Raw genomic sequence first — 18,281 nt, 5'->3', positions numbered from 1 at the left:
TTTGGGCCAATGACCAGGAGATGGTGAGTTCTAGTCCTGCCATAGGCGTGAAAGAATTGGGTGACTTCAGCCAATCACCAGGAGACTGGGAGTTCTAGTCCTGCCTTAGGCATGGAAGAACTGGGTGACTTCAGCCAATCACCAGGAGACTGGGAGTTCTAGTCCTGCCTTAGGCATGAAAGAACTGGGTGACTTCAGCCAATCACCAGGAGACTGGGAGTTCTAGTCCTGCCATAGGCATGGAAGAACTGGGTGACTTCAGCCAATCACCAGGAGACTGGGAGTTCTAGTCCTGCCTTAGGCATGAAAGAACTGGGTGACTTCAGCCAATCACCAGGAGACTGGGAGTTCTAGTCCTGCCATAGGCATGAAAGAACTGGGTGACTTTGGGCCAATCACCAGGAGACTGGGAGTTCTAGTCCTGCCTTAGGCATGGAAGAACTGGGTGACTTCAGCCAATCACCAGGAGACTGGGAGTTCTAGTCCTATCTTAGGCATGAAAGAACTGGGTGACTTCAGCCAATCACCAGGAGACTGGGAGTTCTAGTCCTGCCATAGGAATGAAAGAACTGGGTGACTTCAGCCAATCACCAGGAGACTGGGAGTTCTAGTCCTGCCTTAGGCAGGAAGGACAGATAGAGGCACTTACCTGCCCGGATGGCAGAGACAGGCAGGATCCGGTGGCCCACAAATTTGCCGCCCTCCTCAAAAACCGCGATGCGCAGCGAGGCGAGGGTTGGCAGCACAACCTGGGCAAAGAGAGAGGAGAAAGGATTGCTGGAGGGAAGCGCTGAATTCAAATTGTGCCACGGACGCTCTAAACACACACACACACACTCATGCACACATAGACAACCTTTGTGAATTGAGGAGAACAAAGCCAAAAGACGTCCACTTCAAAAAGTTTAATTTGAGTTAAAATTTAGCTTCTGGAAAAGGTCAGTTGAAAGTTGAAATTTTGGGGTGAGGGGAAAGAAAAAAAAAAAAAAAGCACTCGACACATGCTCAGAAATTCAGGGCTTCCAGGAAGATCCACGTTGCCCTGCCCTGCCCAAAATATAGGCTTCTCTAAGGAACATTCTCGGTTTTGCCACGCTCACCTTCTGGAAGACGAACGGTTCTTCGTCCCAAACGGGGTTGAAGGAGTTGCCCTGCGAGGCCCGAGTGCGAAATTTGCGCTTGGTGTCCACCGGCAGCCCGAACATGTCTACCTCGACGTAAATGCCGATCCTCTTATCGGAGAGGAATTGCCCGGATATGATCTACGATTGAGATAAGAAGATGCGTTTTCCTGGCTTAAAATGAAAACTCTGGTTGAATTCACAGGCCGGTTTCTGATGCAACCCTCTGTATATGCTCAGAAGAACTCTCTTCCGCTTAGCCCGCTAACTCAAGTAGGTTTGCCAGTTTTTCCTTTCTTCTTTATTATAATTTGATTAATGTTTTCAACAAGAAAAATTAAGATGAACAAACAATAATATTTAAGACAAAAGTAAAGGAAGAAAAAGTGGAAAAATGGAAGAAAAAAGTATTCTTTCATCCTTCCCTCAGTTCTTTTTCCTTCCTTCCCTCTTTCTCTTCTTTCACTCCTTCCTTCTTTTCCTTTTCTTCCATCCTTCCTTCCCTTTTTCTCTTTCTCACTATGTTCTCTTTCTTTTCCACCCTTTTTCTTCCTTTTCCCTCTCCTTTTCTCTTATCCTCCTTCCTTTCTTCTCTTTCTTTTCCTTGCTTCCTTCTCTCTTTCTCCCTCTTCCTTCTCTTTCCTTCTTCTTTCTTTCTCTTTTCCTTCCTTCCTTCCAGTTTCTCATCCATAACTCATTCCTTCCATAGCTTCCTTCCTTCCTCTCATCCACAATACTTCCTTCCTTCCTTCCCTTCCTTCCTGCCTGCCTTCCTTCTTTCCTCTCTCATCCACAATACCTTCCTTCCATTACTTACTTACTTCCTTTCTCTCATCCATAACACCTACCTACCTTCCTTCCTTCCTTCCTTCCTTCCTTCCTTCCTTCCTTCCTTCCTTCCTTCCTTCCTTCCTTTCTTCCTTCCTTCCCTTTGCCTCCAATTTCCCTTTGTTCCTTTCCTTTTTTTCTCTTCCCTTTTCCCTCCCTCCGTCCAATTTTCTTTCCTTCCCCCTTCCTCCTCCCTTCTTTACTTCCTTCTTCTCTCCCTCCCTCTCCCAATTTTCCTTCTTCTATTTTTCCTTCGTTCCTTCCTTCCCCTTTCCTCCCCCTCCCATTTCCCCCTTCCTCCATCTATTCCTTCCTTCCTTCCTTCCTTCCTTCCTTCCTTTCTTTCTTCCTTCCTTCCCTTTGCCTCCAATTTCCCTTTGTTCCTTTCCTTTTTTTCTCTTCCCTTTTCCCTCCCTCCGTCCAATTTTCTTTCCTTCCCCCTTCCTCCTCCCTTCTTTACTTCCTTCTTCTCTCCCTCCCTCTCCCAATTTTCCTTCTTCTATTTTTCCTTCGTTCCTTCCTTCCCCTTTCCTCCCCCTCCCATTTCCCCCTTCCTCCATCTATTCCTTCCTTCCTTCCTTCCTTCCTTCCTTCCTTCCTTCCTTCCTTCCTTCCTTCCTTCCTTCCTTCCTTCCTTCCTTCCTCCCCTCCAACTCACAACCAAGAGGTATCTACACAGTTTCCACCCAATTTCACGCCCCTCCCACCCCGCCACGCCTTCTAACCTTCACTTTGACGGTGTTCGCCACAATGCCATCGACAATATCTTCGGTGAAAGGGTCGAAAAACTTGTCCGACCGTCGCATAAACTCGGGCTTCAGCAAGTAGCCGCTCCGGCGATTGTACTCAAAGATGCCCAGGTTCAACTGCATTGGCAAGTCTGCACGAAGGGGCGATACCAAAATGTAAGCCAGGTTGCTAGTCCTCATTATACCGCCAGAAGGAAAGCCGACAACAACATGCAAAAGATGTCTGGATACACACTGTGCGCGACCCATAGACCCATAGCTCCATTCCTCCTTATATTTAGAAGCAAAGATTATTTCTAGCGGCTTCTCTTTTTATTGAGAATTTAAAGCTTAACGGGAAGCTTAAAAAAAAATGGCGGGCAAATTCATTTATCAAAGTCACCCGCTCTTTGGCCAAGGCAGTGAAAACGTTTAAAAAAAATAAACATGTAAAACAAATTTGAATTTTAGTCCTGTATGTAAAACACAAAAACCTTAGTGGTACGGTGGCCTAGAGGTGCTGCTCTCACCTCACAATCAGGAGGCTGCGAGTTCAAATCCTAGGTAGAGGCAGATGTTCCTCTTTCTGGGCAAAATAAAGAATATTATCTGCTGAACAAAACTCCGCTCTGGTGACAAGGAAGGGCATCCGGCCAGTAAACACTCAGTTCCATTCAATTGCTCAGACTCCACCCCGCAAGGGATTATGGGGTTGTTAAAAGAGGATGATGTAAAGCAGAGAAACTGCACCTTTCCCCAAAGTAGCCGTTCCCACCTTAGCTCAATTGCCATTAAATTTTGTGTGCCGTATAAATTTAATAAATAATAAAGTTATTAAATAATATAAATGTAATAAATAATAACCATCATCCTTCCAGGTTCATCTGCCCCGACATTTTGATGTCTGGTTAAACCAAAACCTCTCTCATTCGCCAATCTAAACAAGGCCGCGAGGAAAAGTTCTTTTTTTAAATGTATTACACGCCTGTGCAAGTTCCTAGCCCTCATTGCCCTCCAGAAGGCCAACTCACCCAGGGACTGAAAATTGAGGGCCACCATCTGACAGCCGGCGTTCCAGAAGACTTGTGGCATGTAGTTGGAGGAATCCACACGTGTCCCTTTGGGGTAGATTCGGCTCAACTGTTTCTTGTTGTATCTGAGAAGGATGCGTGTCAAGGCCGAAAAATTGGTAGGTGTGGTCAGTTGTCCAGTTGACTATCAACACCTGTACCTCAAAGCAATCCCTCCAACCCGTCCCACACCTCCCCTGTCAATTCAGCCTTCCTTCTTAACATTAGAATCATAAACCATAAAAGTGGGATCTGAGGGGTCATTTAGTCCAACCCCCTAACTCAAGGCAGGATCCCTTAGAGCAATGTTACTTAAAATGTGGTTTTAACATTCCAGGGATGTTGACCCCAAAAATCCCCTCAGGAGTCATCAAAAATGGACACTGCAGGTAATCCTCGATTTATAGTGACCGTTTGGGGTTACAACGGCACTGGAAAAAGGGACTTATGACCGTTTTTCACACTTATGACCGCTGTCTCCGGGTTCGTGTGATTTACATTCAGATGCTCGACAACTGACTCTTATTTATGACAGTTTTTTACGCTGACCGACCGTTGCAACATCCCCATGATCATGCGATCAAAATTCAGACACTTGGCAAAACTGACTCACATTTATGACGGTGGTAGTGTCCCGGGAGTGGGGGGAGGGGGGTCACGTGATCCCCTTTTGCAAGCTTAAAGAAGCCGGATTCACTTAACGACCGTGTGGCCGACTGAACCACTGCAGGGATTCACTTAACGACCATGGCACGAAAGGCCGTACAACGGGGGAGGCGGAGAAAACTCACTTAACCACCGTCACGCTTAGCAACAGAAAATGCTGGGCTCAACAGCGGTCGTTAAATCGAGGACTGCCTGTTTTCGCTTAATGGCGGGAAAGAAAGAACGCTGGGTTCGAATCCCACCCCCGCCGTAGTGATAACCTGGACCGGAGCGAAGACATCAATTTAGAAGTTTTGAATTGGGACATATTGATAAATATCAGCCAGGCCAAAGCACAACGGAAACCTCTCATCAATTTTAAAAATGGGGGGGGGGAGAAAGGGGCTCCTGAGGGACGTGGGTTCGAAAGCTTCATATTTGCAGGATACTCGACAAACTCCATGGGGCTGTTGGTCAGCTGCTCCAACCCTTTGGTCTCCACGAAGGAAGACATTTCGAAAGATTTGTTGCGTTCTGGAAGAGAAGTTTAGTTTTAGTTTATTGTCACTGCACCTCCTGCAACGAAATTCAGTACCATCTTCAGTGTACAATTTATGACTATGGAAATAAAACACAAACCCACATCCTTCACATGCTACACATTGAATTGAAAATCCCTGATATTGCATGAATATTGCACTATACAGTAGAATTCAACAGAGCTACTGCCCTGGGATAGAAGCTGTTTTTCAGCCTATTTGTCCTTGTTTTTATTGTCCTGTACTGGATGTCAGATGGTAATAGTTCAAAAAAAAGGGTTCCCAGGATGAGATGGATCTTTGAGGATGTTTTGAGCTTTCTTAAGGCAGCAGGAGCTATAAAGCTCTTCCAAAGAGGGGAGAGGGCAACCCAGGATCCTCTGGGCCATGACATTCACCCTCTGGAGTGCTGTCCTATCTGCCCCTGTGCAATTGGCAAACTCTACAGGGTTTGCAGTGAGTTAAAATTCTCTCTCTGGTGCAGCAGGAGAAGGTCACCAGCAGTTTTCCATTCAGTTGTTGTTTCCTGAGAAGCCTCAGGTAATATAATCTCTGCTGGGCCCTTTTGAGCAGGGCTGCAAATATGAGCAGCCCAGGAAGGAAGGAAAGCAAAAAAAAAAAAAATAGCAGGACGTCAATTTTCTGTATGTGCCTAATACCCTGTTCCCTCCCCTTCCCCCATAACAACAACCTTGAGAGGGAGGCCGCCCAGAAAAGTAGAGATTGGCCTCCAATCGCCCAAGAGGTTTGCCCACAAAACTGGCTTTTAAATCTGGCACCTTGGACGGGCCAGGTCGTCCTTCAAATGAAACGCTACGAATTTGGTGATTGTCCAGCTGCATATTTAAGTGCTCGGACAAGCCTCTATATCTCAAGGATCAGGGCAGTTTGCAAGGAAGGAGGGGGAAGAGCCAAAAACGAAAATGACAAAGGTAGCCTCTACAAGGGAAAAAAAAAACCCTGTTTTTCTGTGCTGAGGTTACAGAGACCATATGTCCTTCCTCATAGATCAGAGGTCTCCAAACATGGCGACTGTAAGACTCGTGGACTTCAACTCCCAGAATTCCCCAGCCAGCCGGAAATCAAGAGGCCGTAAAATCAGGCGCAGTCACATGATTTAGTGACTGTGACAAATTTACTGCCCCCAACCCTGGCCGTAAGTCGAGGACTAGCTGCATTTTTTCCCCTCCCCCCGAGAAAATACGGCTGACAAAATTAAGAGGCGCGTGGAACCAGGCATCCCTGGCTAACGTTTTTATGCCGCAAAGGGCCAAAAGGCAGAAGCTGAATTCAGCCGCCGGTCACCATCGCTTGACCATGTTCCTCCCCTCACTCACTGCTGGCCACCTCGAAGGACTTGAACTTGACCGGTTCGATGTAATTGACCAAGGTTGACATCTCCTCTGTGGCGTTCACTTCGCTGCTGGCGGTGCCCTGGGGGTGATCAGGGGGTTGGCAGGGGGGAGGGGGAAGAGGAGGAGGAGGAGGAAGAGGAGGAGGAAGAAAAGGAGGAGAATGAAAAGGAGAATGAGAAGAAGAAGAAGAAGAAGAAGAAGAAGAAGAAGAAGAAGAAGAAGAAGAAGAGGAGGAGGAGGAGGAGGAGGAGGAGGAGGAGGAGGAGGAGGAGGAGGAGGAAGAAAAGGAGGAGAATGAAAAGGAGAAGGAGAATGAAAAGGAATGAAGAAGGAGAAGGAGAAGGAGAAGGAGAGAGAAGGAGAAGGAGAAGGAGAAGAGGAGGAGGGAGGAGGAGGAGGAGGAGGAGGAGGAGGAGGAGGAGGAGAGGAGGAGGAGGAGGAGGAGGAGGAGGAGGAAGAAGAAAAGGAGGAGAATGAAAAGGAATGAAAAGGAGAAGGAGAAGGAGAAGGAGAGAGAAGGAGAAGGAGAATGAAAAGGAGAAGAAGAAGAAGAAGAAGAAGAAGAAGAAGAAGAAGAAGAAGAAGAAGAAGAAGAAGAAGAAGAAGAAGAAGAAGAAGAAGAAGAAGAAGAAGAAGAAGAAGAAGAAGAAGAAGAAGAAGAAGAGAGGAGGAGGAGGAGGAGGAGGAGGAAAAATAACAGTGTCAGCAATGCAAAACTTCAAAAAATGCTCTATCTGCTTTAAAACTCCAGTTCCCAGAATCCCTTCTGGCTCATGGCTGGTGGGGAAACCTGGGAAATGAATCTTTTACCCATCAGGGCTCTTGCAATGACTTCTGGGAGTTCTAGAAATAAAATGGCTCCACTTATTTTTCATCCCCTTTTGTTTTCCTCTTCACGGCCTCTGCGAAAGTCGTTCATGAACCCCAAAATAGGGTGGATAGGCCCTGCCGAAGCACCCCCTCTTCCATTTGCACTTACCTCGTCCGTTGTGGGCTTTTTGGGATCTTGCTGTTCTTCCTCCTCCTCGCTTTCAGCTTCCCGGTCTGGCGGTGGGGAGAAAGGAAGGGGATTAGGGGCTTGGTGGTCAAACGGTTAGTTGGCTATTTGTCTGCAGGATGGGGAAATCACTATTTGGGCTGCTGAACCTCAACGAACTACAATTCCCAGGAGGCCTAACTTTTATTTTTAAAAGTTAGCAACTTTTAAGATGTTTGGATCATTCTCGCAGAATCCCCCAGCCAGCATGCTTTAAGAGGGGTGGACTTCCACTCCCAGAATCCCCCAGCCAGCATGCTATAAGAGGGATCAGCTTCCACTCCCAGAATCCCCCAGCCAGCATGCTATAAGAGGGATCAGCTTCCACTCCCAGAATCCCCCAGCCAGCCTGCTTTAAGATGTCTGGACTTCCACTCCCAGAATCCTCCAGCCAGCCTGCTATAAGAGGGGTGGACTTCCACTCCCAGAATCCCCAGCCAGCATGCTATAAGAGGGATCAGCTTCCACTCCCAGAATCCCCCAGCCAGCATGCTTTAAGAGGGCGGACTTCCATTCCCAGAAGCCCTAGCCAGCAGGTTTTAAGAGGGGTGGACTTCGACTCCCAGAATCCCCAGCCAGCATGCTATAAGAGGGTGGACTTCCACTCCCAGAATCTCCCAGCCAGCATGCTATAAGAGGGGTGGACTTCCATTCCCAGAATCCCCAGCCAGCATGCTATAAGAGGGGTGGACTTCCATTCCCAGAATCCCCCAGCCAGCCGGCTTTAAGAGGGGTGGGCTTCCACTCCCAGAATCCCCCAGCCAGCTGGCTTTAAGAGGGGTGGGCTTCCACTCCCAGAATCCTCCAGCCAGCCTGCTATAAGACGGGTGGACTTCAACTCCCAGAATCCCCCAGCTGGCACATTGGGAAAACCTTTTCTTCACCTTAGTTTGGATATGCCTCTGTTTGGGGTTGTCTCACCAATAGATTTGCGGGGCTCCCCTAGTTTTGCCATTCTGTCCGAGGCCTTTTCCTCCCCATTGGTCAGGATGGAGGAGAGGATTTCCGGCTGCTCGGCAAAGGGAGACCCTAAAAGAGAGGAAGGGATGCTAAAATTAAAAAAGAAAAGAAAAAAAGAAATCAGCCGGCTTCTTCTTGCTTTCCTTTTCTCTCCTCGGCGTCTTTTCCTTGCGTGCTGTGTGGCTCCTCAGCCTGGGGAGGATATTATCAGCGTATTTTATGAAAGCAGGATTTACGATTAGACGGGATAGATGATAGAAAGAAGGCAGATATGCTGCAATCATCGATTAAGAGGCCAAATTTAGAATTATAAGTATGATAAAGAAGATCAAATCTTTGCATTTTTTTTCTTTCTGTTTCTGTTTTTCTTCTGTTTTTCTTCTTACCTTTTGCTGACTCCTCCCTGCTTCCACATTCCTTCCTTTTCTTCTCTTTTCCCTTCCTTCCTTTCTCCTTCCCTCCAATTATTTTCCTTCCTTCCTTCTTTCCCTTCTGCCTCCAATTTCCCTTCCTTCCTTTCCTTCTTTTTTCTCTTCTTTTTTCCCTCCCTCCCTCCAATTTTCATTCCTTCCTCTTTTCCTTCCTTCCTCTTTTCTTTCCTTCCCCTTTCCTCTTCCCTTCTTTGCTTCCTTCTTCCCTCCCTCCTTCTCCCTTCCAATTTTCCTTCCTTCCATTTTCCTTTCGTTCTTTCATTCTTTCTCTTCCCCTTTCCTCCTCCCTTCTTTCTTCCCTCCCTCTCTTCCCATCTGTCCCTTCCTTCCTTCCTTCCTTCCTTCCTTCCTTCCTTCCTTCCTTCCTTCCTTCCTTCCTTTGATTTCTCTCTCTTTTCTGCCCTGGACTTCCTTCTGCCCTGGACTTTGCACAAAGCAAAAACTCAGCTTCTTTGCTAGCTGAGACGGGATTTTTTTTCCCCCAAAGAAGCAGCAAAAATTCAGGGTTGCTTTGGATAAGTGCGACGAGCTTGCCTGTAGATTTAATAAAAATAAAGAAATAACTTTGGGGCACCTACCCAAGGCGGGAGAACCTGGCTCGCCCACCCCAGAAGAGTCGCTGTAGGAACTGGGCGTCTGCTCCAAAACCCGTTTGCGTACGCTGCCTTCCGTCCCCTTGATGTGGGTGCGACGTTTCTTGTTTTTCACCAGAATGCGCCCCAATAATTCCTGGGGGCTCGGTAAGGCTATGCCAGGCTGGAGCTGCAGGAAGAGAGGGAGGGGGGAGAAGACAAATGAGAAAATTAGCTGAGCCGAACCACAAAGAAAATGTCATGCCCCTGTTGGAGTCGGATTCCGAGGGGGAGGTGGAACAACCTGTCAGTAAAAGTCAGCCAAGTCCCCAACAGATCCTCTGAGTGTTGGAAATGCAAACAAAAGCAAGGAACATATTACCATGCGTGGTGGACATGCCCCGTAGCGAGAAAATATTGGATAAGGACAAAAAAACGAATAGAGGAAATAATTAAACAGCAAATTAAATTAAGACTGGAGAGTTTTCTATTAGGTATAATGGGAAAATATGATAAAAAATAACACGATTATCTAATGCTACATTTATTAACGGCAGCAAGAATAACTTGCTAAACACAGAGGAAAATGTGATAAGAAAAATACGAGAGTGTGCCGATCAGGTTGACCATGGAGATAAAGGAAAGACAGCAAATTGATTATTCTGTGACGTGGAATGTTCTGTATATGCCTGGCTAAATAATAGATATAGAGTTAAATAGAGAAGATGACAATAAGATAATAAGGTGAATGTTATAGAGGATAAAAATAGATTAAGCAATATAAACAAGGGTCTAGATAGTTAAGCTTTACGTAAAAGTATGTATACCGTCACGAAAGCATTATTAATGAATGGAAATGATGTTGTAGATAAGAAAAATCGTTTAATAAACATTATTTTTTTAAAAGTCAGCCAAGTCCATTAAGAGTTACTCACTGGATATTTTTCAAAGGGGTCGATCAGAAGGGCGTCACCGAAGATGCTTCGACAATATTCGGCCATCTTAGCCTGCTGTTTTGCTCTATAAAATGGAGAGGGGAAAACCAGAGATGAGCCATTTTTTGGAAGCATGGACAGAACCTCTGTAAAAGAGAATACAAGACAGAGGGGCAGCTCCCGCCAGGATCCGCTCTGGCTGCAAGTAACTTTACTCACGAGTCAACGTGGTTCTCAAAGGAAAGGATGACTGGGTAGGGCGAGGTCTTGAAGGCGCTTTCCGCAATGGCTTCAATGACCTCCTGCAACCGAGAGAGAGAGAGAGAGAGAGAGGCGAGCGGAGGGATTAAGCATCGGGGAGCGAAGGGACCAAAAGACTCGGGCAAAATGATCCAGGTTTGCCGCAGAGGGGTAGATGAATAGCATGGGGAATTCTGGGAGCTGAAGTCCATCCATGTTAAAGCAGGCTGACCAGGGAATTCTGGGACTTGAAGTCCACCCAACTTAAAGTATCCGAGTTAGGGAACTCTGGGAGTTGAAGTCCACCCATCTTAAAGCCGACTGGCCAGGGAATTCGGAAGTTGAAGTCCATCCATCCTAAAGCATCCTGACTGGGGAATTCTGGGAGTTGAAGTCCATCCATCCTAAAGCATCCTGACTGGGGAATTCTGGGAGTTGAAGTCCATCCATCCTAAAGCATCCTGACTGGTGAATTCTGGGAGTTGAAGTCCACCCATCTTAAAACCTGCTGGCCAGGGAATTCAGAAGTTGAAGTCCATCCATCCTAAAGCATCCTGACTGGGGAATTCTGGGAGTTGAAGTCCACCCATCTTAAAACCGACTGGCTGGGGAATTCTGGGAGTTGAAGTCCACCTATCTTAAAACCTGTTGGCCAGGGAATTCGGAAGTTGAAGTCCATCCATCCTAAAGCAGGCTGACCAGGGAATTATGGGAGCTGAAGTCCACCCAACTTAAAGCATCCTGACCGGGGAATTCTGGGAATTGAAGTCCACCCATCTTAAAGCCGACTGGCTGGGGAATTCTGGGAATTGAAGTCCACCCAACTTAAAGCCTCCTGGCTGGGGAATTCTGGGAGTTGAAGTCCACTCAACTTAAAGCATCCTAGCTGGGGAATTCTGGGAGTTGAAGTCCACCCATCTTCCAAGTTGCCCAAGTTTGAGAAACAATGCCACAGAGATTTATTTCGTTTATACTTCATATTTTTAACTGCCCATCTCCCTTGGTTCCTGCCTTGAGGGGAGGAGGTGTCGGACCAGAAAACCTCTTGGGTCCCCGACCTCTTGCCCCCCAGGAGGACCAAGTACCCGGGGGAGTTGAAAGAGTACCTTAAAAGGGATTTCCGTCGTCATGGTGAATCCGTGGGTGATGAACGGCTCTTCGTCCTGGGGACGCCCTTTCCAGCAATCGAGTTCGATACAGCGGCAGCCGCTTAAGAGCACCTGCCGGTACATTTCCACGGAGGAATTGCCCGTCAGCTGCCCGGCTGGAAGGAAAAAAAAAGAGGTGGGGGGGAAATGATAAGGAATGTCCTTGGGAGACAGAAGGAAGAGCCGAGCCCTCAGCTGCATAATGGATGGAGACAGATGTTCAGAAGGCAGGATCTTCCCTAATTGGTCAGGCTGTAAAGGACAGGGCTGGAATGGTAGGTGAGAAAGACCTTGAGGGATGGATGAAAGGAGGCTGTGTCTCAGATAAGAGATGGCTGAGCCCTCGGTTGCATAATGGAGAGGAGGAGGAGGAGGAGGAGGAGGAGGAGGAGGAGAAGAGGAAGGGGAAGGGGAAGAGGAAGAGGAGGAGGAGGAGAGGAGGAGGAGAAGAGGAAGAGGAAGGGGAAGAGGAAGAGGAGGAGGAGAGGAGGAGGAGGAGGAGAAGAGGAAGAGGAAGGGTAAGAGGAAGAAGAGGAGGAGGAGAAGAGGAGGAGGAGAAGGAGGAGAAGAGGAAGAGGAAGGGTAAGAAAAAGAGGAGGAGGAGGGAGAGGAGGAAGAGGAGGAGGAGGAGAAGGAAAGGAAGAGGAAAAGGAAGGGGAAGAAGAGGAGGAGAAGGAGGAGAAGAGGAAGGGAAAGAGGAAGAGGAGGAGGAGGAGAAGAGGAGGAGGAGACTTGGAAGGGACCTTGAAGGTCTTCTAGTCCAACCGGCTGCTCAAGAAGGAAAGAGGCCCAGTTGCTAAATGCTTGAAGTTTTCTCATGTGACCCCCGGGGCCTGGGAAACTGTCAGAAGTTTGAATCCAGTTGCAGGTAACCCTGAAGTAGGTCCATTGTAATTTGAAACAGTCACTAAACGAATGGTCGTAAGTCAGGGACAACCTGTAAGTGATGTTAACGCCGCACCTCATTTCCTTCGGACAGGAAAAACAAACCAAGTTATCTTGGGAAACAAGGATGCTTTGAAGATGTCTATTTGTTCTGATTGTGTTTTTTGCAAATATTTCTTCTTCGGAATACCAAAGATACAAAAAAAAAGAGAGGAATTTGAAGATGCTGCCTACTGTGCAAGCTTTTCACAAAGTGAGGCCAGAAACGCTTTTGTTACACTCCGCTTCTCCCCCGAGGACGCTAGGAAATTGTAAGCTATTATCCGAGAGAAAAATTTCTCCTTTCTTTGGCGCCAACTAATTGGGGTGACGTCTCCAGAGGCTGCAACACGGAAGGCAATGTATGGCCACCTTCAATTATTCGAATTATTCTACAATTGAGCTGCGTTTTTTCGCTTGCTGGCTCCGTTTCGACACGTACGTTTGAAGTGGCTGGATTCACACCCGTGCCTGGAGCCTGATCTTGTACAACTATCGTCTTCTAAGCCATAAACGGCAAAGACTGCGTTTAAGGGCAGCTTTAAGCCAAGATCAAGCCAACCATATCAGGATTTGCCGCAACATTCAAACCATCTCCAGTCAGTTCTGGCCGCCTGCATCTCTTCCCCCAGCTGTTACAGAACTCCAATTCCCAACATCCCTCACTTTTGGACAAGGTTGCAAAGGCTGCTGGGAACTGCAGTTCACATAACCATTGAGCACTGTTTTCAACCTTGCAACTTTAAGATGGGCAGACTTCAACTCCCAGAATTCTCAGAATGCTGGCTGGGAGATCTGGGAATAGAAGTCCACATATCCTAAAGCAAGCTGGCTGGAAAATTCTGGGAGTTGTAGTCCACACATAGATGTAAAGCATACTGACAGGGGAATTCTGGGAGTTGTAGTTCACACATAGATGTAAAGCATGCTGACAGGGGAATTCTGGGAGTTGTAGTTCACACATAGATGTAAAGCATACTGACAGGGGAATTCTGGGAGTTGTAGTTCACACATCGTAAAGCATACTGACACGGGAATTTTGGGAGTTATAGTCCACACATAGATGTAAAGCATACTGACAGAGGAATTCTGGGAGTTATAATCCACACATCGTAAAGCATACTGACAGGGAATTCTGGGAGTTGAAGACCATCCATCTTAAAGCAGGCTGGCTGAGGAATTTTGGGAGTTGAGATCCACAAATATTAAAGCATGCTGGCTGGGGAATTCTGGGGGCTGTAGTCCACCAATCTTAAAGCGCGCTGGCTGAAAACTTCTGGGAGTTGAAATGCACACATCTTAACATTTCTAAGGTTGAGAAATGCTGACTTAAAGCAAAAGTTCTCCATCTCTGTGGTAAAGGGTGAAAAAACAAATTGTACCAATAGATAAAGAACAGGGTGGAGTCACCTCTGCTTGGTGTTAATTGCTGGAATGTCAATATAATGTTCAAATGCAAGCTATAAAAAATGAGTCATGAAATTTTTCTCTTAGCCACAACTCCATTTAATGCTTTGATCTCCAAATGCTTCGGCAAATCGTCTTGAATTAAAGAACTCACTGGCAATATCATTTAATGTGGGGTTTTGTGACACCACAACGCTCTAACAACACTCAGCCTCAATAAGTTTAAAATAGCTGGACTTCAATTACCAGAATACTCCAGTCAGCATACTGGTTAGGGAATTTTGGGATTGACACCCGCACACATCAAATAGTGGCCAGGGTTGAGAAAACATTGTATGATGTTGCGTAAACTGCAGTTCCCAGCAGTCTTTTGCACACTTGGCTGAGAGAAAGGGATGCTGGGAGTTGAAGTCACCTGTCTTCAAGTTGCCAGGGTGGAGACACACTGCTCTATGTTAGGGGAACTGCAATTCCCAGTAGCCTTTGAAAACTTGGCTGAGTTTGAAGGATGCTGGGAGTTGAAGTCCATACAGGTTAAAATTGCCACGGTTGAAAAACTCTGAACCAAAACCAAACAAGGCACATTATAATAAAGAATAAAGACTTTATAGAAGAGATAGATAGATAGATAGATAGATAGATAGATAGATAGATAGATAGATAGATAGATAGATAGATAGAGATATATAAAGATATATGGGTATATAAAGAGATAGATAGATAGATAGATAGATAGATAGATAGATAGATAGATAGATAGATAGATAGATAGATAGATAGATAGATAGATAGATAGACAGACAAGATAGATAGATAGATAGATAGATAGATAGATAGATAGATAGATAGATAGATAGATAGACAGACAGACAGACAGATAGATAAGATAGATAGGTAAACATAGAGATAGATAAAGAGACAGAGAGATATATAGAAAGATAGAGATAGATGGAAAGGTAGATAAATATAGATATCTAAAGATATCTATACACACACGCTCAGAGTAAAAAGACAGAGACAGATGCCTACAAAGTTGCCCAGCCCAGTATCTATACATACCTGTGAGGTAGGTATTATGCGAAGAATTAATGAAGTAGCTGCTCAGCGGATGCGTCATGTCATCACTCAGGTCCAGCTTTTCGGGCGGCACAATGGTGTTCTCTTCACCCCCCAAGTAGCGCCCAAAACCCTCCAGGGACATCTGATCTGGGAAAGGAAGAGAAAGACTTGAGGATCGAGTTGGACCGGAACTCCCTTGGCCAAAGTCAAGGATTTCAAATAAAAGGGAAGTGAAAAGAATGAGGAAGCTAGCACAAAGAAAATTTCAGCCACAATCCAAGAACCTGCCTTGTTTTATTACTACATAATATTATTGCAGATTGTCCTCAACTTACAACAGTTCATTTAGTGACCGTTCAAAGTTAAAACGGCACTGAAAAAAGTGACTTAGGATTGTTTTTCACACTTATGACCGTTTCAGCGTCCCCCATGGTCACGTGGCCTATATTCGGATGCTTTGACGACTGACTCGCATTTGTGACAGTTGCAACGTCAACTTCTGGCAAGCCAACTCAATAGGGAAGCCTTTTGTGTATTATATGATACGGAAAATATTCTATCAATGGTTAGAGAATAAAAAAGGAATTTAGAAATGAAGCAGAATAAAGGAGAACAGAAAATAAATTAAGATAGAGATAGGAAAAAAATGATAACTGTTATTATATGTATGATGAGAATAATGAGATATAACTTTAATAAGGCATTATCACCAGAAGAGTTGTCTAATGTTTAGCTGTTTGACGTCTCTTAATTCTAAGTTTAGAGAAATAATATCAATGTGAATGTGAATGATGTTGTAAATCAGAGGTCTCCAAACTTGGCAACTTTAAGACTTGTGGACTTCAACTCCCAGAATTCTCAGAATGCTGGCTGGGAGATCTGGGAGTTGAAGTCCACAAATCCTTAAAGCAAGCTGGCTGGAAAATTCTGGGAGTTGTAGCGCACACACAGGCATAGAGCATATTGACGGGGGAATTCTGGGAGTAAATCAGAGGTCTCCAAATTTGGCAACTTTTAAGACTTGTGGACTTCAACTCCCAGGATTGCTCAGCCAGCATTCTGAGAATTCTGGGAGTTGAAGTCCACAAGCATAGCTGGCTGAGGAATTCTGGGAGTTGAAGTCCACAAGCATAGCTGGCTGAGGAATTCTGGGAGTTGAAGTCCACAAGCATAGCTGGCTGAGGAATTCTGGGAGTTGAAGTCCACAAGTCTTAAAGTTGCCAAGTTTGGGGACCCCCGGTTGTAAATGGTGAAGAACGTGGCACAGAGGAGTTTGCGCCCAGACGACACACTGCTTGAGAGAAAAAACCCGAAAGGTTTGCATGTTTGAAACTGGAATATATATGTATATATAAATATATCGGGTATCTTACCCCTTTGCTGGAACTGTTGGTTGGGTTCGTACTTGGCGATCAGTTGGCGGACTTGCGCCCGCGTCAAGGGAGGGTACAAGATCTCGTTGAGACGGGGGTCTCGCTGCTTCTGGTTGATAAATTCCATCAGCTGGTCGAGGCTGAGATACGGCTTCCCTTTGGCTCCGCTGATTGGGTGAGGACAGAAAAAGGACAGGGAGGGGGTTAAAAAAAAAAAAGGAGTCGGATACAGGTTAAGTCCTCGACTTATGACAACGGCGCTGACAATATCTGTCGTTAAGCGAGACACTTGTTAAGGAAGGTTTGGTCCCCTTTTACGAGCTTTTTCCTGCCAGAGCTGTTAAGGGAATCACGGCAGGCGTTGAGAAACATGGTTGTTAAGTGAAATCCCTGTTGATTTTGCAGGGTCAGGTTGCAAAAGGGGATAATGTGACACTGCGGACACCGAGACCGTCATAAATACGAGTTAGTTGCTAAGCGTCTGAATTTTGATCCTGTGACCACAACAGTCGTAAGGGTGAAAAAGTCACATCTGTCAGGATTCCGGCAGTTACTCCCAATTTGGGAGCCAAACTCCCAAAACTTAAGAGAAGGATTTACTGGAAGGCAACATGTCGGCATAACCTGGGCATAGCCGACTCTCAGACACGTAATTCATTGTCACCTTTGACCCTGCTTTTCCCCCAACCCCTCTGGGTGTGTCATAATTCATATTCTCCAACGAAACACGCCCATAGCCAAGAGTCATCAATCATGCTCTCCAATTAGATTTTTTGCGTGGCCGAAGCTTCAGTCATCGAATCAGTCTCTGAAGAAAATATGAATGGAATATACTTTCGATTCCACACTCTTTGAAACCCCCCCCCCCCTTCTTTCTGTGGACAACTATAAAATGTGTATAGAAAATGTTCTATGAGTTGACATTCGGCTCCCCTCACTTCTTGAAGGTGATCTGTACTACCCCCCCCCCCACAAAAAAAAACAACAACAACAAATTGATGCTCATAAAATTGGATTGGTTGTATGGGGGACCCGATTTATGATCCCTGAGACTTAACGACCGTAACTGACAAAGAACATTATGGTCACAAGTCGAGTTGGTGCTTATATATACCATGCCTCAGTTTCTGTATCGTAACGGCTTCAGACACGCAAAAAGGACCTGTTTCACTCACATCTCCAGCAAGATTTTGTCAATGTCGGGACGAAGGCAAAGCTTGTTGAGGAAACGCTCAAAGATCTCCAGGGTGAATTCTTCGGGTTTGATCGACTCGCTCTGGGGAGGAAAGAAATGATTTGCAAACGGGCGGAGGACGCTAGAGAAATTTGAATCCTTCCTGCAAGTTCTGGGGAGGCTGGAAGGAGGGACATAACGCGAGGCTGCGGGAAGGTTGGAGCGGAGATTTAGGAATAAATTAGGTTTCTCGACCTTGGCGACTTTTAAGATGTGTGGACTTCATTTCCCAGAATCCCCCAGCCAGCCCTGCTGGCCTGGGGAATTCTGGGAGTTGAAGTCCATACGTGTTCCTTCCTTCTCTCTCTACTTCTTTGTTCTTCCTTCTTTATCCTCCTCTCCTTCCTCTTCCTTCCTTCTTCTCTCACTCCTGCTATTCTTTGTTCTTTCCTCCTCCCCTCCTTCCTCCTCTTTCTCTCCTTCCTCCCCCTCTTCCTCCTTCCTCCTCCTCTTCTTCTTCCTCTCCTTCCTCCTCCTCTTCTTCCTCTCTTTCCTCCTCCTCTTCTTCCTCTCCTTCCTCTCCTTCTCCTCCTCTTCTTCTTCCTCCTCCTTCTCCTCTCCTTCCTCCTCTTTCTCTTTCCTCCTTTGTTCTCCTTCCTCCTCTCCTTCCTCCTCCTCTTCTTCTTCCTCTCCTCCTCTTCTTCCTCTTCCTTTCCTCCTCCTCTTCTTCCTCCTC

At 46.1% G+C, this 18,281-nt stretch overlaps 1 protein-coding gene across 1 annotated transcript in view; it reads right to left on the bottom strand.

Moving 5' to 3' along the window:
• PLCB3 (phospholipase C beta 3) overlaps positions 1–18,281 on the bottom strand; it is a 52,613-nt gene that overhangs the window by 10,833 nt on the left and 23,499 nt on the right. The window contains exons 8-22 of the mRNA XM_087913881.1: positions 17,547–17,647; positions 16,372–16,538; positions 14,999–15,145; positions 11,567–11,724; positions 10,440–10,522; positions 10,221–10,305; positions 9,292–9,475; positions 8,244–8,351; positions 7,266–7,330; positions 6,269–6,365; positions 4,842–4,926; positions 3,709–3,833; positions 2,675–2,829; positions 1,101–1,262; positions 650–749 (exon numbers count right to left, since the gene is read on the bottom strand). Coding sequence (XP_087770007.1) covers positions 650–749; positions 1,101–1,262; positions 2,675–2,829; positions 3,709–3,833; positions 4,842–4,926; positions 6,269–6,365; positions 7,266–7,330; positions 8,244–8,351; positions 9,292–9,475; positions 10,221–10,305; positions 10,440–10,522; positions 11,567–11,724; positions 14,999–15,145; positions 16,372–16,538; positions 17,547–17,647 — 1,822 coding nt within the window. The remainder of the gene's footprint in view (positions 1–649; positions 750–1,100; positions 1,263–2,674; positions 2,830–3,708; positions 3,834–4,841; positions 4,927–6,268; positions 6,366–7,265; positions 7,331–8,243; positions 8,352–9,291; positions 9,476–10,220; positions 10,306–10,439; positions 10,523–11,566; positions 11,725–14,998; positions 15,146–16,371; positions 16,539–17,546; positions 17,648–18,281) is intronic.

The sequence above is a fragment of the Pseudonaja textilis genome, chromosome 16 (assembly GCF_049901715.1).
Source record: "Pseudonaja textilis isolate UNSWEBS1 chromosome 16, rPseTex1.2, whole genome shotgun sequence".
Lineage (NCBI taxonomy): Eukaryota > Metazoa > Chordata > Lepidosauria > Squamata > Elapidae > Pseudonaja > Pseudonaja textilis.
The sequence above is the reverse complement of the archived record's forward strand: the minus strand, read 5'-3'. Positions and strand labels throughout refer to the sequence as shown.